Source organism: Esox lucius, chromosome 2, assembly GCF_011004845.1.
Source record: "Esox lucius isolate fEsoLuc1 chromosome 2, fEsoLuc1.pri, whole genome shotgun sequence".
Lineage (NCBI taxonomy): Eukaryota > Metazoa > Chordata > Actinopteri > Esociformes > Esocidae > Esox > Esox lucius.
Window position 1 is genome coordinate 7,799,202 of NC_047570.1, and position 24,933 is coordinate 7,824,134.

General features: G+C 41.5%; 1 protein-coding gene across 2 annotated transcripts in view; it reads left to right on the forward strand.

Annotated features, from left to right (window-relative positions):
* The window catches only part of si:ch211-186j3.6 (neural-cadherin), a 210,820-nt gene that overhangs the window by 70,659 nt on the left and 115,228 nt on the right, over positions 1–24,933 (forward strand). Inside the window, exons 1-5 of one of the 2 annotated variants that reach the window (XM_034295225.1) lie at positions 5,230–5,337; positions 6,207–6,404; positions 6,939–7,164; positions 8,548–8,752; positions 21,710–21,821. In XM_034295225.1, coding sequence (XP_034151116.1) covers positions 6,278–6,404; positions 6,939–7,164; positions 8,548–8,752; positions 21,710–21,821 — 670 coding nt within the window. In that variant the 5' untranslated portion in view covers positions 5,230–5,337; positions 6,207–6,277. Of the gene's footprint in view, positions 1–5,229; positions 5,338–6,206; positions 6,405–6,938; positions 7,165–8,547; positions 8,753–21,709; positions 21,822–24,933 lie in introns of those variants that run through there. The other variant, XM_010891396.3, reaches the window with a different exon arrangement.

A 24,933-nucleotide genomic window follows, 5' to 3' on the forward strand; every position in this document is an offset into this window, starting at 1 on the left:
GAGAACAGTTGCGGTTATAGTAGTAGAGCACTGTAAGCATAGTGTGCTCAGAGTCATGCTGCCATCTGTATTGCTGTTGTTTCATTTTTGCCGTTCCGTCTCTGAAAGGGACCCAATCATTTGATTTACCCTCATTTTACCTTCTGCTAGTGTTACCAGCTTCATGTTCCCGAACTAGTTACAATTCCGTTTGAACTAAGCCTGCTAGCATAGTGCAGTCTGTTTATCTAACGTGTCTCAGGTCCAACACATTTCCGCAATCACACCTTAAATGTAGTCCTGTCACGAGAAATAGATATTGTAGATCTAATAATTTCCCCCCCAAATACTGGATTATCGGTTCACTGTCTTATTACATTTACCATTAAAACAAGAAATCCACTTGCTCCGCAAACAATACGTTTCAAAAGCCGTACTATAAATTCTCGGACTACAAATAAATATCTTGATATTCTTACAAGTTCGCTCATTAACGACAGAGTAAATAAATCTGTAAACGATCAAATCGAAAATCTAAACTCAACACTGCGAAATACGGTTGCACCACTAAAAACTAAAGAAATCCGCAACAAGAAACTTGCTCCCTGGTACACAAACACTAAAGCAAGCCTCCAGAAAATTGGAGCGAAAGTGGTGCTCCACCAAGTTGGAAGTATTCAGACTAGCCTGGATAGACAGTACACTACAATACCGAAAATCACTCACGTCTGCTCGATCAGCTTATTTCTCTTACCTGATTGAGGTGAACAAAAACAATCCAAAATGTCTCTTCGATACAGTTGCAAAGTTAACAAAAAAGCGGGTCTTCACTTTAGTTGTAATGAATACATTAACAACTTTGATGACAAGATCATCACCATTAGAAAACAAATAACTGACACTTCCTTAAATAGTTATGCTCCTCAAAATCTCAGTTGTCCTAAAAATGTCCTGAACATCCCTGACCAGGTGTCAATTTGGACACTTGAATTTTTTGATACCGTATCGCTGGACACATTCACTAAATTTGTAATAAGTTCTAAACCCACAAACTGTCAGCTAGACCCGATTCCAAAAAAATTACTTAAAGAGCTATTTCCTGTGCTATGTCAGCCAATGTTGAACATAATAAATTGCTCCCTTTCCACCGGATGTGTACCAAACTCACTAAAAATATCGGAAATTAAGCCTCTTCAAAAAATAATCTAATCTGGATCCCGACATATTAAATTATTATAGGCCAATATCGAACCCCCGTTCCTCTCAAAAATCTTAGAAAAATGTGTTTCCCAAGAACTGAATGCCTTCCTGAAGACAAATAACATTTATGAAATGTTCCAGTCCGGTTTCAGATCCCATCATAGTACTCAGACTGCACTCGTGAAAGTAAAAAATTACCTTCAAATGGCCTCAGACAAAGGTTCCGCATCCATCCTGTTACTTCTTGATCTTAGTGCTGCTTTTGACACTATTGATCACTCCCTAGTCTTAGAGAGACTGGAAACCCATATTGGGTTACGTGGACATGTTCTAGCCTGGTTTAAATCTTATTTATCTGAAAGATATCAGTTTGTTAGTGTGGATGGCATATCCTCTGACAAGTCAAAGGTATGCTTTGGTGTTCCTCAAGGCTCGGTTCTGGGCCCATTAATCAGAAACTTTCTTTCAAAAACTGATGCAGAAAAACTAATCCATGCTTTCGTTACTTCTAGACTAGATTACTGCAATGCTCTTCTTTCCGGTTACCCTGACAAATCAATAAATAAACTTAAATTAGTGCTGCACACAGCTGCTAGAATCCTAACTAGATATATATATTTTTTAACACATTACTCCTGTACTAGCATCCTTACACTGGCTGCCTGTTAGGGTTAGGGCTGGTAAGGTTAGGGTATGGTTTTACTGTTAACCTATAAATCAATACATGGACTTGCTCCTACTTACCTTGCTGAAATGATCCAGCCATACATACCTACACATAACCTATGATCGCAAGATGCAGGCCTTTTAATATTACCTAGAATTTCTAAACAAACAGCCAGAGGCAGGGCTTTTTCTCATAGAGCTCCATTACTGTGGAATGATCTGCCAATTAAGGTTAGAAATGCAAACTCTAAGCAAACTTTCAAGTGTTTACTAAAAACAAATCTCTACAGCACAGTTTATGATTAGGTGTAGCCTGGCCCGGGGGCATGAAGGTGACCAGAAGGCTACTGTCCACCCTTGTTGTCTTGCCAGGTGGGCTCTCGTCGCCATTGGGATGCCCTCCCTCCAATGCGTTTCAGGGGAAGAGTCACTGGCTTGTTGTTGTCTCTTTGTTGCGCACTTGTGCAATTTGTCTGTACTCTGCTGGCAATACTCGGCCCTCATTCAGGGTGGTTGTGGTTGGAGGGTGTCCCTTCGGTTGATGCCTGGCAATGTGGGAGGATTGATTTCCTGCCTGTTGGGCCCTGTCCGGGGCCTCGTCCGAGTAAGGCCACAGTGTCGCCGGACCCCCCCATCTCAGTTCCAAAGTCTTATGCTGCTATACTATTGTGTTGGGTGATTGGGTCAGTTCTGCTGTCCGGTCATATACCACCCCCTATTATCGGCCACCGTCACCAATTATTGGCCACCTTACTATTTTGTTGAATTTCGTTATAATTTATTTTTATTTGTATTACAAATGACAGATCTTAGTCTTCTTTGAAGTGTCTACTAGAAAGTTTTGGCTAACTTTATTGTCTTCCGGTAAAGAAAAAAAGACGTTTCTAGTGGTCCGACAAGTAAATCCTCTCAAGTTCAAAATGTAAATGCACCGGAAAACAACAGTACTTTTTGCTAACCAATACACCCTTTCAGCTAGCCCTCCACCATTGTTTATAGAAATTAATGGGGGTTAAAAAAAAACTGTAAAATTATGTCTGCACTTTCTTTTGCATGTGTTTTTAAAGGTTCTTCTCACTTACGTAGCTGTCCTTAATAAATGCAGTAAATTAAATTTTAAAACTGTAATGTTTTGAAATTGTTTAGATAAGTTGCAATTTGTGAAAATATTATGTTACAGGTCTCTGTACCATCCACCCTAGACTGCTAGAGCCGCAGGGTTTGTAACATTCAGACAGACCAGATGTCATGTAACATTCAGACAGACCAGATGTCATGTAACATTCAGACAGACCAGATGTCATGTAACATTCAGACAGACCAGAAGGCAACTTTCTAGTAGACACTTCCTTGATGACATGATCAAATGATTCCTCTGTACAAGATATTTTTTCAAAATTGCTGGTGGATATGCTGATAATAGATGGTTATATGAGATTAATTCAATTACATTTTTCAATTTCAACAGCACACAGTAGCAAAACTGTGCGTGTTTCACAGATTTACGTTTGTTTGGGTTTGAAGTTAACGTATTTCAACATATTCTGTTCAGAGGAAGGGAAATCCGGATACTAAATGTTTTTTTATTTTTTTATTATGATAAAACATTTTAATGACTTCATTCCTAGATGAATAGGCTAATGACTAAATCTGTTTTGAAATGGTTCAGAGAAATCATGTTAAGAAACAAAATATGTATGTACAGTAGATGTTCATTTACTATAATATATTGTGCTTTTTTTGGTCTTTACATGGATAGAATTTAAGTCATTAGATCAGTGTTTAACAGAAACTATGAGACAGATGTGCTTTTATCCAACCTTGACTAAAAATGTTGATACATTTTACACCTGTGGTTACTCTCAAAATACATTATGAAAATATGTTTAGGGGAGTATGCCCAGAGCCCCCAAACTGTGGCTTTGCCCCCCATCCATGAATTTCTAGTGATGTTCCTGGCCTATTCTCTGCTTGTTTTACTGAATATTAAGGTTCTATTCTATTAAGCTAAAATATAAAATATTAAAAAACAATATACCAATGATACTGTTTACTAGTCACCAATTACCAATTCAACAAAGGTAATTCAAGTTACTGTTTTTATTTTAGGAGGGAAAGAGAAACTAAATCACACACACATCCTATCGTCTCTCTTTGAATTTTCTCTGCTTATCTTATTGAAGATTAAGATTCTACAAGTGCATTAGGGTACATAATTATTCACGAAATGAAATATCAAATAAGTTATTTTTAGAGTATTTTATTATAGTTTGATGACGACCCAGTAGATGAACTGATGCTCTGGATGGTGATGCTGCAGAGTAGATTGTCCATGCTAATAGGGATGATTTGCTAATGATGCCAAACGGCGTTCGGCTCTGGCGGATACTAGGGTTCTGAAAGGCCTGGCGGCCCAGGTGTTAAATCATAAATGTGATTTATTGAGATCAAAGTAATTATTGATCTAAAAATGCATTGATTTAAGGATAAAACTCCTTGCCATAGATTTAAATAATTAATATCCTTAATATCAACAATTATAAATTGGAATCCCCAATTGAAAGTCTAAGCGAAGATGTTTCGATTTCTTGGGATCAAGAATGTGAATTGTTGATATCAAAGATGCAAATTGTTGATATCAAGAATGCACATTTTTGATATCATGAATACAATTTGTTAATGTCAAGAATAGGAATATAACCTAGATTTTTTTTAAAATATATGTTCCAATGGCTTGCCATACTCTTAGGTAGAAATAACATGACGAAAGCTGGTGAATACATTTAATGTCCCTTTTATGATACAAGACAAATGCCATGTGACCACCGTTTGTGGAGCAGGTGGTCACTTGCCAATTGTGTTGGATTTGATGGGGGGCAGCGGGTGTTCTGGCATCGCTGGGGTACATCAGAGGTGTGGTGCCTGGTGTATATGAACCGCCCATGTCTTTTTCTCTAGACACACACATAATCAGATGAGAAATAATCAATAAGGATATTGTTTATCGCTGACTGGAGTAGTTTTCATCCGGAATGCTTGATTGTAATTGGCGGTTGCGAGGTTTAACTGACCTTGCCATCTTGCGTTAGTTGTGAAAATGTGATTTTAGTAGGTGAAAACACATCATGCGTTATCTTTCTCGCACACTGTCAGCGTTTCACTCTGTCAGTCTTCCTCCCTGCCTCTCACCCTGGACCTATCTGATTCTCAGTCAGTGTCTTTCCCTTTCTGTCTCCCCCTGCTGCTCTCATTTTCTCTCCCATGATGCTCGGTTTCTTTAACTGTTCTCCTATTCCCCCTGCTTTTCCTTAGATTTTGGTCTGTCCCTCTTTGACTGGTATAAATAGCAGGCAGCCTGTCAGAGAGGGAACAGAGTGACAGCATCTTGGGCTCTTTGATTCTCCTGGTGATTGGTCCTTTCATAGCCACTGACAGAACACCTGCTGTCTTCTATACCTGACAGCTGCAGGAGGGAAGGAGGAAGAGAAAAGGGTGAGGGAGAATGAAAGAGAGATAGGGAGCCTAGAGGGAAAGAGAGGGAGGGAGGAAGAGAGGGAGGAAGAGAGGGAACATCATTGAGAATCATGGGCTACAGGGACCAGGGGAGTTGAAGATAAAGAGAATCTCAGATTGGAGGAGGGACACATTAGGGGAGACAGGAGCTGTAATAACGGGCTGTTTGTGAAAAACCTCCCTGCAGTGTCCCACCTGCAAGTGTTCTGCAAAAGAAAAGCCGCTGCATTGTGCATCTGTGTGCGCTTGTTTCTGTGTGTGTGCGCTTGTTTCTGTGTGTGTGCGCGCTTGTTTCTGTCGTGTTTGTGTGCGCGCACGCAATCTCAATTGATAGCTGTATTCAGTTAATACGTTTAGAAAAGCACTCAAGTCATCATTTGATAATTGTGAGTGAACCGCTGTGAGGCGTTGTTGCTGTCTCAATGTGACAAGTGCAGTATGGGTTAGGGCAGCCCATTAAGATCCTTTAGCATGGCCTTAAGTGGAATTGGACTAATGGCTGATGATTGTATTGTCACCTAATGCACCCTAATGGCTTTCAGAGGGCAGTGATTGATTCATTGGCCTTGTGGCTAGTTTTGATCATTACTATTCTTTCTGAAATTACATAGCAAAATATTTTTTTAAGAAATACTTTAGAGGACCATCTGGTTAATGAAAAGCTGTGGGTTAGACTCCATTAACATGGTAGTTCATCTTTGTTACACTGACATGACGGTATTTAGCAGACGATTCAATCCATGGCAACTTAAGCGTTCATATACATTTCATATACGGGCCGGGTCAGGAATTGTGATACCACAAACCCCCCTTAACAAACTGGACCAATCTCTGGCTCTGCTCTGCAGGTCCTGACTGGTACCTGGTGCAGTTAGAACTGACAGTGACGGACGTGAATGACAACGTTCCGGAATGGACCATGACCCCTTCCCCCTATTTGGCGGTGGTGCCTCCCGACACCCAGGCCGGATACCTCGTCTACAAACTTCATGCCCGGGACGAGGACGATGGCAACAATGGGGAGGTGGAGTACTTCCTGTCTGACGGTAGGTGTTTCCTGTCCAGGGGCTGAGTATAGTTCTGTTAAGTGCTTGTAGTGTTGACAGCTTGATTTTATATGGGTTTCATTCCGGTTTTACATGTTTGTTATTCTGGTTGGCCATCTCATAAATAAGTAATTGTCTAATCTTTAGTCAGTCGTTGTAGACAGTTACGGGAGTTTGGCAGAAACAAATTATGTCTGGGCAGAATTGCAAAGGTGAATCAATATGTGTCAATTAAACTAATATTAGATACCATCTGCACTTTCTTTCGCATGTGTTTTTAAAGGTTCTTCTCACTTACATGGCTGTCCTTAATAAATGCAGTAAATTAAATATAGACAATGAGTCCAATGCAGCAGCCTCTAGCCTCACTCCTATCTATTGCTGGCATGGGTTCAAATCCACCTTGCTGTCCTTTGACACAGCCTCTATCTTTACACGCTGGTATCCTCTATCTCTCAGGAAAGTCCTTTGGAATACGTACAGTTTTTTAATAAATGCATGAAATAAAACTCCTTCGGCATGTCCTAACCGCAGGCGGTGATGGGCGTTTCGAGGTGGACAGGAAGAGCGGTCATGTGCGGACCACGGGCCTGCCCCTGCAGAGGGACAGGGAGTATCTGCTGACCGTGGTGGCCGCTGACCGGCTGGGGAGTCGTAGTAACCCGGCAGCGGTGTCCGTCATAGCCGGGGCCAGAGCACCTCAGTTCTCCAACGCCTCCTTCACCATCTCTCTACCAGAGAACATACCGGAGGGACAGCCGTGAGTATCACACTTGCACATTATATCATTTACTACCAAGATGAGGAATGTCAACGTAGCACTGATAAAAGTAAATATTTTACCATAAACTCAAGAACCTAACGTTTTTGCCTAACCTTAACCTAGTCCTAAGTCCTTAACCTAACCCTTAATGCCTAAACTTTACCCTACGACTAATTCTAAGATTAATTCTAACCCATAACTTAAGCCCCAAGTCAGAAAAGGCTTGTTGTTAAAGTGATGACTGGACAAATGTCCTAAATTTGCATTATTTTTACCCAAGGTCCTAACAATGGTAGTAAAACAGGAACATGGATGGTGCGTAGAAACAAATCCATGCTCAGGTAAAAGAAAAAACTGACTCGCGCGAACATCCACAAGGTGACGTCATGCATAATTTCAAAGAACAAGTCAGAGTAAATAACATTAACACATGCAGGAAATCATTCACTGGCATGCACAGATATTTCTAATACATAAACATGACACTGATTGCCAGTGATTTGCACACATTATCATACTGTCCCGGCGCGCAAGCATACACTTTTTCATCCGTGAAACATTATGCATCGAGCCGCGAGCTCACACGAATCATGCATAGATCGTTATTCAAAATTTGACCTGTGATTGTTGGTGACAAATACACAAACACACACAAACACGTTTGCACATGGCCCTGTTTGCTCCCACTCATCGTTCCCCTTTGTTGTGGCTCAGCTGAACGATTACACATACAGCTCATTAGAATATTTGTATGAAGTTATGATTATGTTAAACATGTGTAGCACACATACCACCACCATGATACACAACTTACTGCCATAAACACTATTATTCACTCGCGTTTCCCATAATGCCTTGGGGGTTCAGTACCAGTGTGGTCTGTGAAGACTGTTTTGTGATGTGACCATGACAGTCTGGGTCATCCATTAGCTCCGGTCGCGTTTCTGTTCATATTAATAGGAACTATCGCCACCCAGCCATCAACTGAATGAGTAACTTACTGTGGTGATCATTCCTGCTGAGCGCCTGTGAGAGGCCTTGTGGAAAACTAGAAATGGTTTACATTTCTGTTGCAACACAAAAAACTAAAACTATGTATTGTTGTTTCTTTAATCTTTTCTCTCTCTCTTTCTCTTTGCCTTGTTAAATGTTTTAATTACTCACTCTCTTTCTGTCTATATCCATCTATCTCTCCATCTATCTAAACTGAATTCACCCACTAGGTATTGTCAGTGATCTGTCACTGAATAATACAGTATGCCTAGCAGTTTGAGTCTATACATTTTCCATATCATGCCATATTGTATGTTCTGTGAAACCTTTAATTGCTATTCTAATAACTAAATAAATCATTCCCATTCCCTCCCCTATCTCCCGTAGCTTCCTGACAACTCCAGCCATGTCCTTCCAGAAGCGGCCAATCACCTACAGTCTGCTCATCAATCCCAGCAGTCTGTTCAGCATGCAGGCTGACACAGGGGAGATCAGCCTGACCAGGACCATAGACTTCGAAACTGACCAGCATAGCTTCCTACTCATGGTTAGAGCCAGCGAGGACCAGGACAGTCTGAGCAGCGCTGCCGAGGTAGCTCCCATTTTCACTGGTTGGCCTTCCTCTATCTCATTTAATGTAAAGCCTGGCTAGGTTATCATTATGTATAGGAACGGTTCGTTCCATGAAAGGCGCATCCATTAGATATTGTAGGTAAAATTTGTGCATGAATGTTGAATTTTAAAAGCATGTTATGAATGTGGTTTTGGTAGATCCGAGGTTTAAGCCATCGTCGTGGAAATTCTAATGTGTGCACATGTACTGCTGCAGCATGGGTTTAAATGTGTCCCACTGCTCTTCCAGCAAAACCTTTCTCTGCTATATGTCCCCCACCGGCAAATAAAGCATAAAAATCCCCCCTACCATTCAAAAGTTTGGGGTCACTTAGAAATTCCTTGTTTTCAATAGAAAAGCAAATTGAACAGAAATACAGTGTAGACATTGTTAATGTTGTAAATTGCCGCTGGAAACAGCTGATTTATAATGGAATATCCACAGACTGTAGGTGTACAGAGGCCCATTATCAGCAACCATTAGTCCTGTGTTCCAATGGTATGTTGTGTTTGGTAATCCAGGTTTATAATTTTAAAAGGCTAATTCCTCATTAGAAAACCACTTTGCAATGGCACTGTTGAAAACTGATGTGCTGACTAAAGAAGCAATAAAATTGTCCTTCTTGAGACTAGTTGAGTAGCTGGAGCATCAGCAATTGTGGACTCGATTACAGGCTCTGTGAGAAACACAGATCTTTCTTTTAAAACTTGTCAGTGTATTCTTGTTCTGAGAAATGAAGGCTATTCCATTGTGAGAAATTGCCAAGAAACTGAAGATCTCGTACAACGGCATTTATTATTCTCTTCACACAAAAGTGCAAACTGGCTCTAACCAGAATAGAAAGAGGAGTTGGAGGCCCCGGTGCACAACTGAGCAAGAGGACAAATACATTAGTGTCTTGTTTGAGAAACAGACACCTCACAACTCCTGAAATGGTAGCTTCATTAAATAGTACCCGCAAAACACCAGTTTCAAACATTAACAGTGAAGAGCCAACTCCAGTATGCTGGCCTTCTAGGCAGAGTTGTAAAGAAAAAGCCATATGGCTGATAAAAAGCTTAAGATGGGCAAAATAACACTGGAAAAAAATGGGACAGAAGACAGAATAATCTTAGTTTGAGTTGGATCACAAAGAAAACATTTGTCAGATGCAGACCAAATCACAAGTTATCACTCCATTTTGCAACGCAATGCCATACCCTGTGGATGGTGCTTGATTCAAGAAAATGTCCTCCTACAACAGGACAATGATCCAAACTAGGGAAGAACTATTTAGGGAAGACAAAATGACCACCACAGTCACCAAACTTCAAACCTATAGAGCTGTTTTGGGAGCAGCTTGACCCTGTGGTATGTAAGAAGTGCCCATCAAGTCAATCCAACTTGTTGGAGGTGCTTCAGGAAGCATAATGTAAAACCTCTTCAGATTACCTCAACAAACTAACAACAAGAATGCCGATGGTCTGCAAGGATGTAATTGTGTTCCTCACCCAAAACCTTCCTTGAAGAGGAATGAAAAAGGAGCAGTGGTCTCTTAATTTTTTCCGGAGCTGTATTTCCTATTTATTTTGCTCTATTTCCTATTCAGATTTTCTGTTAGCTCTCTTATGTTGTATTTCATAGAATTCTGGAGAAACTGGGAATATACTTTACATGAAGTGTCCTTTAATACCTTTTAATACACTCACCTAAAGGATTATTAGGAACACTATACTAATACTGTGTTTGACCCCCTTTCGCCTTCAGGACTGCCTTAATTCTATGTGGCATTGATTCAACAAGGTGCTGAAAGCATTCTTTAGAAATGTTGGCCCATATTGATAGGATAGCATCTTGCAGTTGATGGAGATTTGTGGGATGCACTTCCAGGGCACGAAGCTCCCATTCCACCACATCCCAAAGATGCTCTATTGGGTTGAGATCTGGGGACTGTGGGGGCCATTTCAGTACAGTGAACTCATTGTCATGTTCAAGAAACCAATTTGAAATGATTTGAGCTTTGTGACATGGTGCATTATCCTGCTGGAAGTAGCCATCAGAGGATGGGTACATGCTGGTCATAAAGGGATGGACATCGTCAGAAACAATGCTCAGGTAGGCCGTGGCATTTAAACGATGCCCAATTGGCATTAAGGGGCCTAAAGTGTGCCAAGAAAACATCCCCCACACCATTACACCACCACCAGCCTGCACAGTGGTAACAAGGCATGATGGATCCATGTTCTCATTCTGTTTACGCCAAATTCGGACTCTACCATCTGAATGTCGCAACAGAAATCGACACTCATCAGACCAGGCAACATTCTTCCAGTCTTTAACTGTCCAATTTTGGTGAGCTTGTGCAAATTGTAGCCTCTTTTTCCTATTTGTAATGGAGATGAGTGGTACCCGGTGGGGTCTTCTGCTGTTGTAGCCCATCCGCCTCAAGGTTGTGCATGTTGTGGCTTCACAAATGCTTTGCTGCATACCTCGGTTGTAACGAGTGGTTATTTCAGTCAAAGTTGCTCTTCTATCAGCTTGAATCAGTCGGCCCATTCTCCTCTGACCTCTAGCATCAACAAGGCATTTTCGCCCACAGGACTACCACATACTGGATGTTTTTCCCTTTTCACACCATTCTTTGTAAACCCTAGAAATGGTTGTGCGTGAAAATCCCAGTAACTGAGCAGATTGTGAAATACTCAGACCGGCCCGTCTGGTACCAACAACCATGCCACGCTCAAAATTGCTTAAATCACCTTTTTTTCCCATTCTGACATTCAGTTTGGAGTTCAGGAGATTGTCTTGACCAGGACCACACCCCTAAATGCATTGAAGCAACTGCCATGTGATTGGTTGATTCGATAATTGCATTAATGAGAAATTGAACAGGTGTTCCTATAGTGTAAATATACCACCATAAATATGATTAATAGTCTGTATTAATTAAGTACCAGAATTCAGCATTTCTACATGTCTCCATCAACCCTCTGTCATTTCTATGACAATTTAAATCCACTTCATCCAATAGTTTCCCCAGTTCCATGTCTTTTGCAGACCTTTGCAGGTTCTCTTTGAGGATTTCTCTGTACTTTGCTAAATCCCCTTTGCCCTCTATCTTCAATCAAACAAATGTATTTTATAAAGCCATTTTTACATCAGCAGTTGTCACAAAGTGCTTTTACAGATAAACAGCCTGAGACCCCAAGAGTAGGCAACTACAACAATTGATGCACAGTGGCTAGAAAAAACTCCCTAGTAGGGTCGAAACTGAGGAAGAACACTAGTTAAGATCCAAACTATAATCTTCTCAAACTTTCCAGGCCCTGACCCAGAGAACCTTCCCCACAGCATGATGCTACCATCACCATACTTCATGGTAAAGATGGTGTTCGCTGGATGTTCTGAGTTAGGCTTGAGGCCAAAAACCTTTATTTTGGTTTTATCAGACCATATGGTTTCAGCTACCCACATGCCTTCTGGTAAACTCTAGCTGTGTTGTTTTCTTTTTGCCGCGGACCTGGGCAATTGTTGTAGTATGCTGAGGCGTGGCTGACTGCTACACCTTTAAAAATGCCATAGGCCTTTCTCGTACATTTCTCGCCCGCATACATAGTTTATGTGGTGGTCTTGTTCAAAACAGATTCACAGTTGTGCCATCTTTCCATTTCCTAATCATGGACTTTACTGTACACCAAGGGATATTCAACACCTTGGAAATAGTCTTATATCCTACAAGAATACTTTTGAATGACTTTATTCTGGATTTGCTTTCAATTTTCATTCGTCGTCATGATGTAGTTTTGTTAGGAATTGTACCAAGCAATTGTGGGACCTCCTAGAGACAGGTGTATTTAACCTGAAATCGTGTGAAACACCATGATTACACACTAGTGAACTCCATTCGACTAATTATATGACTTGTACACAATCGGTTGCACCACAGCTCATTCAGGTGCGTCATGGCAAAGGGGGTGAATTGATCATGCAATCAATTAGTTTTATATATGTAATAAAATTTTGATTTCACATTGTAACATAAGAAATTATGAAGAAGTGCAAAGGAAATTATCTTTCAGCCCTGCAAATTGAAATTAAATCCTTTCAATACAGAAAAATTATGACCTTTAGCATATTCGTCTCAAAAGAAACATTTTACAGTTTTTTTCAATTGCTTACACACAAAAATGTTAACTTTCCCACAATTAGCAAAACCTTACACTCAAGGAGCAAAACACCAGCCTCGATTTGCACAACTGTAAGCACATTGTCAGCTTCACACTTTTTGCAAAACATTACACACAGTGATTTGCAAAACACTAAACACCCTTGCATTTGACACAGAAATTGATCATGATGCAAATTCCTTGCAATTTCAAAGCAAAGCCTTTTAAATGAAAACACCCATGAACCAATAGGTTAAACACAGCCGCCAGGTGTGCACACACACTGATGCTTAATTGTAGACACACCAATCAGGTTTAAGCACCATAAAAAGGCAACAGGTAAGTTCACCTGTCTTCAAAAATAGTGGATGGTGTCAGGGAGAGTGTGGATGAGAGGGTTAATCTGGAGAGAACAAGGTGGAGGAAGAGGCCAAGGTAGAGGAAGAGGGAGAGGAAGACCTGGAGGAGGGGCAGGACATGCACAAAGAAGAAGACAACCAAATCTGTGTAACGCAATTCGTGCTACAATTATGGACCATGTTATAAACCATGGACTAAAACTGAGGGAGACTGGACTGAGAGTACAGCCTAACCTAAGCAGGTACACAGTGGCATCAATAGTTGGGACATTTCATCAAGAGCACAGGTGAGAAACATATCTTCTGTCAACAGAAAATCCATAGCTTACTGCATGTACAATATCAACAGTTTTGGTATCTATTCATGCATCATTTTACAGTAAGCTACATGTATTCTGTTTGGCCAACATAGGATTGAACGTCGAGAACACCAAGGAGGGAGGGGCCCCATATTCACACAGGAACAAGAGAGAGATATCATAAACCTCGTTTTAGCCAATAATGCAATCAAACAAGCCCATATTGTCAATGGCCTACAGTAAATTGATCTACACAATGTGATCTTTTGCTGTATTTCAGAGTTTTGCAAATGGATGCGGAGGAACTCCCACATGAGTTTATACACATTGATGAGGCTGGATTTAACCAGACAAAGTGAGAAGGGGAAGAAACATAATTGGCCACAGGGTGCTATTGTCAATGTACCAGGGCAACGTGGGGGTAACATTACCCTGTGCTGCCATTACAGAGAATGGGGTCCTCCACCACCATGCCAACTTGGGGCCTTACAACACTGACCTCATTCTTACATTTTTAGAAAGATTACACAATATTATCACAGCAGCAAACCAAAGGGACCAGATGCAATACATTGTCGTCTGGGACAATGTAGCTTTCCATCGTTCTGCTCTGGTCCAAAACTGGTTTCATCAACACCCACAACTTACAACCCCCTTCCTAAACCCCATCGAGGAGTTCTTCTCAGCATGGCGGTGGAAGGTTTATGATCTCCAGCCCTATGTCCAGATGGCTCTCATTCAAGCTATGGAGGAACATGTGATCAAATTGAAGCCGTATCCATACAAGGGTGGATTCGTTACTCCAAAAGCCTCTTCCCACGTTGCCTTGCAAATGAAAATATAGTTCGGTACTGAACTGGATGTGTAATTTATGTTACAGTATTGACTGACTTGAGTACATGAAAAATAAATATTTATTATATCATTAGTCTGGTGTCATGTGGTGTTGGTGAAATAATTTTTCCACTTTCTCTGTTTAAATGCTAAAAGTGTTTTAGGTTGAGCACAGGGGTGTTGAAGTGACTGATTCAAACAGAATCAAACCATATGATGGTTGGGTTTACGTTATGACAACAAAATAAGGTTCTTATAAGACATTGTATATTTTTGACAAAGGTGTTCCATTTTGCAAATGATCTGAGGTGTTGTGCTACTTTGGTGTACTGTTGTGCTAATTGTGTGAAGGGGTTTGAAAAACCGGGCCATGTTTTCAAATTGGTGCTTAAGCAACTGAAACAAAACTAACACCTATCAGTCCTAATTTATGCTGGTTTTAATCTTTTTTAACATTTTCTGGAGTTTTCTTGTGGGAAACAGAGTGCATTGAGTAAAATGTGCACTCCCCGTTGCACACAACCAATTCGCACAAGTTTCCATTCCTCTTGACACAGGATCTTTATTCAAATCCAGTAATATGTTTGGCATTAAGCATTCAGTTAATGCAGAAACATTATGTTGAAGTTCTTACAATGAGTAAACATGTTTTCATGAAGTTTAAAATTCTTCATGACAAAATGTTTAAGGTTGAATGAAATGTGCAACGTTCCAAAAATGGAACCAAATTGGTGCAATTTCCCACATACCAATTTATAGACATTGAGTGTGTTGAGTAAATTCAGGGCGTAGGCTACATTCATGTAATGAATGGGGACGTGGGGTGTGATGTTGGGTGGTCTCATTTGTTGTTTCTATTTCGGGGAAATATGACAGCCTCCACTGTTAATTCAGTATGGATGGAAGACCTGTTGGGGGGAGTAGAGAATGGCTCCCAGTGTCTCGTGGGGCCCCGCCTCAACACGAGCATCACGCCTAGTTACCGTCAGCAGAAAGACAGACATCATAATCACTCAGCCTGTCCTCAGGCACAACAGTCGAGCACACAGCCAAACCAAATGCAGAACAAACACGGAGTGTGTGTGTGTTGGGGGTGGGACGTGAGCAAGAGAGCAGAGAAAAAGAAGGATAGAGAGAGGCTGGAGGGAGAGAGGCCAGCTCCCTCTGCCCTCATGGCCCACGCTCCAACCCTGAACCTGATGCCCACTACTTTGCAAGCCACAGCTTTGTCATTGTATCGCTTTAAACCCAATAAGAGAGTCAGTGAAAGAGCCCACCAAAAAAGAGACTGAAACCTGAAAGGCCCTTGCATTTTGAGTCGGCTTTGTTCATTTGCAGGCAGAGTCCAGACACTTCTCCAACTGGAGCAAAGCCTTTGTAGCGCCATTAGTTACCTAACCAGGCAGCGACCTGCCCGCCCAGCTCCTCCAGTCCACTCCCCACTGCAGGGCTCTGAGTCTTATCAGAGCTGACTGGCTCTCACGTCCGATTCAGCCCTCTGTTTCATCACTGCACTGCCAGGCAAAGCACTCTCTCTCCTCTCCTCTCCTCTCTAGCTGGCTCACATCTCCTTAGGGAGCCTCATGTGCAGAGCTCTAATTACTGGGCTTTTTTTCCGGAAGTGTTGTATGCTTTAGGATGTTCTGACGGTACAGTAGTTGTGGTATGTATTGGGGCGGGGGAGTTGCTGATCTTCCTCCCAGTTCTGGTTGTTCTGTTCTTTAGAGAGCAGAGCACTCTGGCTCTGATGTAAAAAGGAACACTGCACGGCAGTTTCTAAGCCGCAGGATGCCCAGGAAAAAGAAAAGTTGACTTGACATACAAATTTTTTGAGGCGACCAGCTGCGAGAGGATTTTTAGCTTGCTCAGCAGAAATGGGAAGGAGGTTGGTTCAACGTACAATTATGATGTGACCTGCTGCGGATTGTGAGTTTTCATAACTTTTGTTGATGCGATGTTACACAAATTCAAAATCCTATCGCAGCTGGTTGCCTGACAAATGTGCATTGAGTAACATTCAATGCTGACTTGCAGACGGTGTGTAATTCCTTTTAGACTCCAACCAGTGTGAGGATATCCATGAACCGGAGCTGTGTCTTCTGCTGCAGCCTGCATTGAGAGTGACCGTTGGACAAGGGAGAATTGATTATTGAGACGACCTGATTCTTATAAACTGAGCGGCCATCTCACTGACATGCAAACAGTCCAAACACTACCAGATTCAATCTGTTTAGAAAACGTGTGTTATTTATGTTCATGTACCCAATGACTAATTAGCCAATGTAAATGCCTTAACACAGGTATTCCAACACAATTCCAAATGTTTTGTCACCCTTGTGTTCTTTCTGAAGCCTCCTCTTGCAAGGATGATGGCACTGAGCCTTTTTCTACCGTAGGTCATGGGATTGGAGAACACCTAGGGAGGCATCTCCAGGGTTTATTCCAGATTCTTTGGTTTATTTGGTCAATGTCTCTGTCGTGCCCTTTGAAATTCAGACCCAGGTTTTCAATGGGACTCGACGCTAGAGCCTGTCTGAACTTGATGCAGGAAGTTCCCCTTGCTGCTTAGTTTCAGCCTGGCAGGGGCAACTAGATTTTTGGCTAAACTGTCCTGGTACTTCGTGGAGTTCATGATGCCAGTGACTGTAACAATAGCCTCCGGACCACTGGAAGGAAACCAAACCCTTAATATCAAAGATCCACCATCACCAAAGATCCACAATATTTTATAGTTGGTTTGAGGTTCTTTTCTGCCAAAGTCTTCTATTGACACCAAACCCCTCCGCCGATGTGTGTGGCCAAAACGCTTTATTTGAATTTCTTCTGATCCCTTTCCATTCCAAGTGCCAATGCCATGTAGCAAACTACATGCACTCCCATTTGTTGGTTACTCTCAAAGTTATTTTCTTCTGGCAGTCATTCCAAATTGATAACTGGCATGAAGGTTGTGTGTTATTGTTGATTTGCAACCAAGCTCTGTAACTCTCCAAGTGGTTCCCTTGGATTCTTATTTGCCTATCTTCTATAAAGATGCCCTTCCATATTTTTATGAGGTTATAGATTTACCACTTTACCAAAGGTATACTTTTAGAAAACATTTTATGAGAATAAATACAATGCTGCCTTCTAAAGGATACATGAGTTTACCTAATAACCTATTTAATCTTTATCTCTTTTCATGCTTTTTACCCAGAAGTTGTCCATCTGAAGTCTACCCAATGCTCTCACAGAATAATGCTGCCTGTATATAGTAATATATACATTGTAGGTGTATACCATGTAACCTGTGTAATATTGTGAGGGTATTTGTGTACATAGTGTTTTCACCATTTAGAAATTGACAATACATTTTATACATGGTCCCCATACATGGTACCAAAAGTATTGGGACGATTGGCTTGAGTTGTTTCTCATTAGTCAGGTGTGTATTGTCACTTCATTTAAAGAACTGTTAGTTTCTAGTTTTGATTGTAGGATTTGCATTTGCCTTTGCAGTCTGCTGTTGGTGTCTGTCGACATAAAGACCAATATCAATGAAAATCAAGAAAGCCATTAGAAAATGTTTATCCATACCATAGTTAATTAATCAACATAATTTTAAACAAAGAAATGTACAATACCCAAACTTTTGGATTATAGAGGCAAAATAACAAAATGTTCTTTGCTGTCTTAATACTCACTGCGCAGTGGGCATGGTGAATCAATAGGTTGATGGTCAGAAAGTATTTTGTTCATATAGGCAGATACATTTACTTCACATTATTAATGTCTACATTATACGTGGTATGTGGCTGAAATTACAGACAGCACTGACAGTACCAAAGCATTATTCTAGGCATAAACAGGGACGATGACCAAACAGAACCCGACAGCCCGAGGGAAGTGAGTGCATGTCCTCATGGCAGGCTGGCAGCATTACGAGTCAGAGCAGTGGAGTATTTGATCGTTTTATAACGTCTGACTTGTTTGGAATCCAAAAGCATAATTTTACTGTAAAGTTACTTTCCAATGAGATAAATAGATAGACAGACCGACTCCTCCTTTTGCCTTGTGTTCGGTTATTCGCTGATAACTCACACGGCAATGCTTCCCAACTCGATTTTACCACTCGATTTTGACACGGACCAACTGTCGCTGAAGTACACACTCTTGCATATCACCAGTAAGCCTATGGTCTCATGAGCCTTTTCAAGTACTCCCTGCGGAGAGGCCAAGTACTCCCATGGTCTTGTTACTCCCGGTTGGGGACTTCTGAAACATAGTGAATTAGTAGACTCAACAAGTGTTCATACATTCAGCTCACTGTGAGCAAGCCTTGTTTAGTGAGCTCCTACAGTGGGGAGAACAAGTATTTGATACACTGCCGATTTTGTAGGTATTCCCACTTACAAAGCATGTAGAAGTCTGTAATTTTTATCATAGATACTCTTCAACTGTGTGTGACGGAATCTAAAAAAAAAATCCAGAAAATCACTTTGTATGATAAGTAATTAATTAGCATTTTATTGCATGACATAAGTATTTGATACATCAGAAAAGCAGAACTTAATATTTGATACAGAAACCTTTGTTTGCAATTACAGAGATCATATGTTTCCTGTAGGTCTTGACCAGATTTGCACACACAGCAGCAGGGATTTTGGCCCACTCCTCCATACAGACCTTCTCCAGATCCTTCAGGTTTTGGGGCAGGTTTCGGGGAAATACAGACTTTCAGCTCCCTCCAAAGATTTTCTATTGGTTTCAGGTCTGGAGACTGGCTAGGCCACTCCAGGACCTTGAGATGCTTCTTACGGAGCCACTCCTTAGTTGCCCTGGCTGTGTGTTTTGGGTCGTTGTCATGCTGGAAGACCCAGCCATGACCCATCTTCAATGCTGTTACTGAGGGAAGGAGGTTGTTGGCCAAGATCTTGCGATACATGGCCCCATCCATCCTCCCCTCAATACGGTGCAGTGGTCCTGTCCCCTTTGCAGAAAAGCATCCCCAAAGAATGATGTTTCCACCTTCATGCTTCACGGTTGGGATGGTGTTCTTGGGGTTGTACTCATCCTTCTTTTTCCTCCAAACACAGCGAGTGGAGTTTAGATCAAAAAGCTCTATTTTTGTCTCATCAGACCACATGACCTTCTCCCATTCCTCCTCTGGATCATCCAGATGGTCATTGGCAAATTTCAGATGGGCCTGGACATGCGCTGGCTTGAGCAGGGGGACCTTGCGTGCGCTGCAGGATTTTAATCCATGACAGCGTAGTGTGTTACTAATGGTTTTCTTTAAGACTGTGGTCCCAGCACTCTTCAGGTCATTGACCAGATCCTGCCTTGTAGTTATGGGCTGATCCCTCTCCTTCATGATCATTGACACCCCACGAGGTGAGATCTTGCATGGAGCCCCAGACCGAGGGAGATTGACCGTCATCTTAAACTTCTTCCATTTTCTAATAATTTTGCCAACAGTTGTTGCCTTCTCACCAAGCTGCTTGCCTATTGTCCTGTAGCCCATCCCAGCCTTGTGCAGGTCTACAATTTTTTCCCTGATGTCCTTACACAGCTCTCTGGTCTTGGCCATTGTGGAGAGGTTGGAGTCTGTTTGATTGAGTGTGTGGACAGGTGTCTTTTATACAGGTAACGAGTTCAAACAGGTGCAGTTAATACAGGTAATGAGTGGAGAACAGGAGGGCTTCTTAAAGAAAAACGAACAGGTCTGTGAGACCCGGAATTCTTACTGGTTGGTAGGTGATCAAATACTTATGTCATGCATTAAAATGCATATTAATTATTAAAAAATCATACAATGTGATTTTCTGGATTTTTTTGTTTTAGATTCCGTCTCTCACAGTTGAAGTGTACCTATGATAAAAATGACAGACCTCTACATGCTTTGTAAGTAGGAAGACCTGCAAAATCGGTAGTGTATCAAATACTTGTTCTCCCCACTGTACGTTAGCTCAATTTCTTGTCCTAGTAAAGTCCACCCAAGTCACAGAATAACGCTGATTAATCGATCGGTTAAGTTGGCCTCATCACAGTTTGGAGACTGGAAGAGAACTGCTGTTAAAGCTGCCGGGGCAGCTCTCCTTACTGAACTAATGAACAGCATAACAGAGCGGTGCCCTGGGCCATCGACTGCTTGAACGTTAGCCCGGCGGTACGCCGTATTTTATGTCAGGGGTTTTCTCTCAGTAGTCACATGGGGGCAGCTGAGGCGACGCTGACTGCATGTTTCTATTGTGTCTGCTGCCGATATCGATTTTGTGACCCTCTCAGTGGATTGAAAGTGGCCTCGCTACAGGTCTCGTGGTGTCAGTTGCCGTCTGGTGACTGTAGGCTGTAAACGGGCCCGGGTAAGCAATCCAATCCCCAGTTCGCTTAAAGCTGTAGCTTCCCTCTGAGCCAGGATAGGGATGTAACCGCTGCTTAAAGCAGATAACAAAGAACAGGCACTTATGAACGCACATCTTTGAGCGAACCGCTAAGCGCTGACTGCATAACGTAATGAGGGAGGAAAAGGTGTGGATTTAGAGGATTATGTTTTGTGTGTTTATTGCTAAAAATAAAATATGTACGATTTGTTTGTCTGGGTGAATTACAGAGAGGACATTGTAATCCCTTGTTACCTCGACCTTCCTCTTTATACAAGAGCGCAAAGTCAGAGAACGAGAGGAGCGGGAAAGGAAAAGCAACGAGCATCTAGTTTTTTTGCACCCTTTTGACCCTCCTGGGAGAGGCATCGGGTGCTAGAGAGTTTGGCTCTGAACTAACAGCGAAAGGGCAATCTAGTGAAAGCAGCTTTTCCTCTCCTGTGATAAACACTAGGGACGATTACTGGCCGGAAAATCCCTGCATTCCCCTGCGCTCTCCCCAGATGGGCCGCAATCAGACTCCTTCAGAAGCCCAGATATGAATGGCTTTTACTTCCCAGCCCACCACAACCTCAACCTATGTGCCTTTTATTGGGTTATAAGTTACCTTCAACTATACCACTCCCAGGAGTCACTTCTCTCTACCTTCCAGGTTCCCTCCTCCTGCACATTTTGCTCACTCATCTTTGCTCACTTTTTTAGATGAAATAGACTTCATTTGCTGAGCGACTGATGGGCCAACAATGTTGCCAAAGCAATTCATTGTAAGACGCTTAATTAGGTTTAACAATTAATCTATCAAATGCCTAAAGATAACTATCAAATTACCTAGGAGAATGCGATTTCATTGTTTAGTTTTTTTCCCCAATTCACTCCCAGGCTCACTTCTCTTTTCTTTTCTCGTTCTCTCTTTTTCTCTCTGACTTTCTTTATTAAACAGGTGCGTGTGATTATCACAGACGAGAACGACTGTGTTCCTGAGTTTCTACAGTCAATTTACAGCAAAGACAGTGTTCCGGAGACGGTAACCACAGCAACGTCTCTGCTACAAGGTGAGTGGATCTATCCCCATGCAGTCTCTCCGGCAGAAAAGCAACATACAACCCTGCACACCTCCGCCCTCCCTTCAACACTCCCGCTTTAATGGCCCCCTCACGTCCACGGACAATAGGCTGTTCTTAGGACAAATAGAGCTCCACTTATTCATGGCAGAGTAGTCACATAAACTCAATACTATTCCATAGCACTCAAGAGGACAGATTTTCCTCACAACAGGGGTTTGAGCGACCTCCTGTCCGACTTCTTCCCCATGGCTACAAATGACTACATGGGGTAACAAAAATCACCCTTGCTCTCACGTGGGACTATAATCCAGTTACTGACCTATCTACTACCTATTGATAACATTCCAAAGCGACACGTCCAAAGATGGATCAGCCCTGTTTTAAATCACAAACTGCTCCTAGGTTTGAGGCTCTAATTCACATTTTTTACCTTTTTATACCCCCCTTGTCAGTCCCCAAAATATGATGTCTTCTGGACACGATATATAAAAGAAAAAAAATCGTCACACAAACATGACAATAAGATGGAACGGCAATAACATGACAATAAGATGGAACGACAATAACATCACAATTAGAAGGGATGAAAGTAACATGAATATAAGATTGAATGACAAAAAGATGGAATGACAATAACATTACAATAAGATGGAATGACAATAACATGGCAATAAGATGGAACGACAATAACATGACAATAAGATGGATTGACAATAACATGACAATAAGATGGATCGACAGTAACATGACAATAAGATGGAAGGACAATAACATCACAATTAGAAGGAATGAAAGTAACATTAATATAAGATTGAATGACAAAAAGATGGAATGACAATAACATTACAATAAGATGGAATGACAATAACATGACAAAAAGATGGAATGACAATAACATTACAATAAGATGGAATGACAATAACATGGCAATAAGATGGAACGACAATAACATGACAATAAGATGGAACGACAATAACATGACAATAAGATGGATCGACAATAACATGACAATAAGATGGAAGGACAATAACATCACAATTAGATGGAATGAAAGTAACATGAATATAAGATTGAATGACAAAAAGATGGAATGACAATAACATTACAATAAGATGGAATGACAATAACATGGCAATAAGATGGAACGACAATAACATGACAATAAGATGGAATGACAATAACATGACAATAAGATGGAAGGACAATAACATCACAATTAGAAGGGATGAAAGTAATATGAAGATAAGATGGAATGACATTAATATGACAATAAGACTGAATGACAATAACATGACAAAAAGATGGAATGACAATAACATGACAGTAAGATGGAATGACAATAACATGACAGAAGATGGAATGTAAATAACATGTCAATCAGATGGAATAACAATAACATGACAATAAGACGAAATACTACGCTGTTATGGCAGCCATAGCTCTTGGTGAAAGTTGAAAGACTTGATCTGAGCTACAACTTGTTACTGCTCTGCTCCAAACTGAAGGACAAAAAGAGACAGATGCAACTTCATCTTGGAGCTATCTGTATCTGTGCTATAGATAAAATTGTTTGAGGCCGATGCCTTCTGTTGTAGCCACGATCACTTCCTTACCTATCTTCGGCTTCAATGAACAGTCAAAAGCAATTTCCTGTTTAGTTTAACACAGTCCATTTACAGCACCAGATTTTGAATAGTAGTTTAACAGGTTTCTAATCAATATACAGATGACAATTCTTACAGAGGCTTATTGGTGTTCATAACATGATTAATACATAAATCATAAAGATAATCAAAGTAATACACGGGTACCTATTTTCTTAAACTATCTTTCCTCTACAGCCCTCCTTTATCATGTTGGAAAGTCAGGTGAGGGAAGGCTACACTTTGAAACCCATGAAACATGTGGATGCGTCTTCAAAAAATCCAACCAGCTGCTTTCTTTCCGTTTCCCTTGGGTCTCCCCCTGTAGCTGATTTGCACATGATGAGGTGTCCCCCCGCGTTGACGAGCTGTCACTTTTTCAGCAGACTTTAAACTCAGAGACTTAAATGCTGTGAGGCCACGCTGAGCCAGGTGGGTTTGGAACAAGAGCCTAAGCTGGTACGGTGTGCTCAACAGGTGCTCTGGCACCTATTCACCAGCAGACGCGGGTTACACCGCAATTATCCCTGTAAATCTGAAACATGACAGGAATTCGCCGTGGGACAGAGCTCATTTGGAGAGCCAGGAGCAACGGGGCTCATGCAGGCTTTCAAGTGACCGTGCGGGTACCACATTTGGGTCACGTCAATGGGGACGTCCAGGAGCTTTCGAGGAAAGAGAGCGGATGTAAATCTTTCCCTATATGTCGGGTTACGTTTAAGAGGTCGAGATTAGGCACTTGTCTCTGGGATTATCAATGTCCGAACAGCAGATTGTGATCACGGCACAGAGAGTTTACAACTGGGCAGCAATTTAAAGGGTCGGCCCGGGCCAGAACAACAACCTCCGAGATTGGCTGCAGTGGATCTGAAGGATTAGATGTACATGGATTTAGGCGTTCAGAGTGGTTTTGAAGTAGAAGTAGCAACATGGTAAACAGCAACACACAACATCATTTATTAATCTATGTTTACTACCGCTTTGTGCTCTGGTGAAGGCTAAGATACCAGATGGGAGGTAGTTTTATTAGATTCTCCAAATCATTTGGCCAAGAACATCACTACCAAAGTTCTGGGGCTCAGGCCAAGAGTGGGATGTTGTCTCGCAGTGGCAGCTAGCCCAAGAATCTGTTCAAGCCTCGCTGGCTCAGTATTGATGGGTATTCAAATGACTATCATTGCTCAGTCGGCAAGGGCATACTTAGGAAATGAATATTGACTTTTAATGAATGAAGTTCTGCACAGTATATGGGCATGTGTCAACAGGGATGGTGCTCCTATTTGACAGTGTTATTGGCGATATTTAAATCGGCCAAACTAGGTCTCTTTGGATAATGTTTTTCCACAGGATTCTGTGAGGTACAGAGTATACTGAATGCAATGCAGGGAGAATGGCAAAACGCTGAAGTTCACGTCGAAACGGACTAGTTAGCGGAAAATATGCTTATTCCAGTCCCA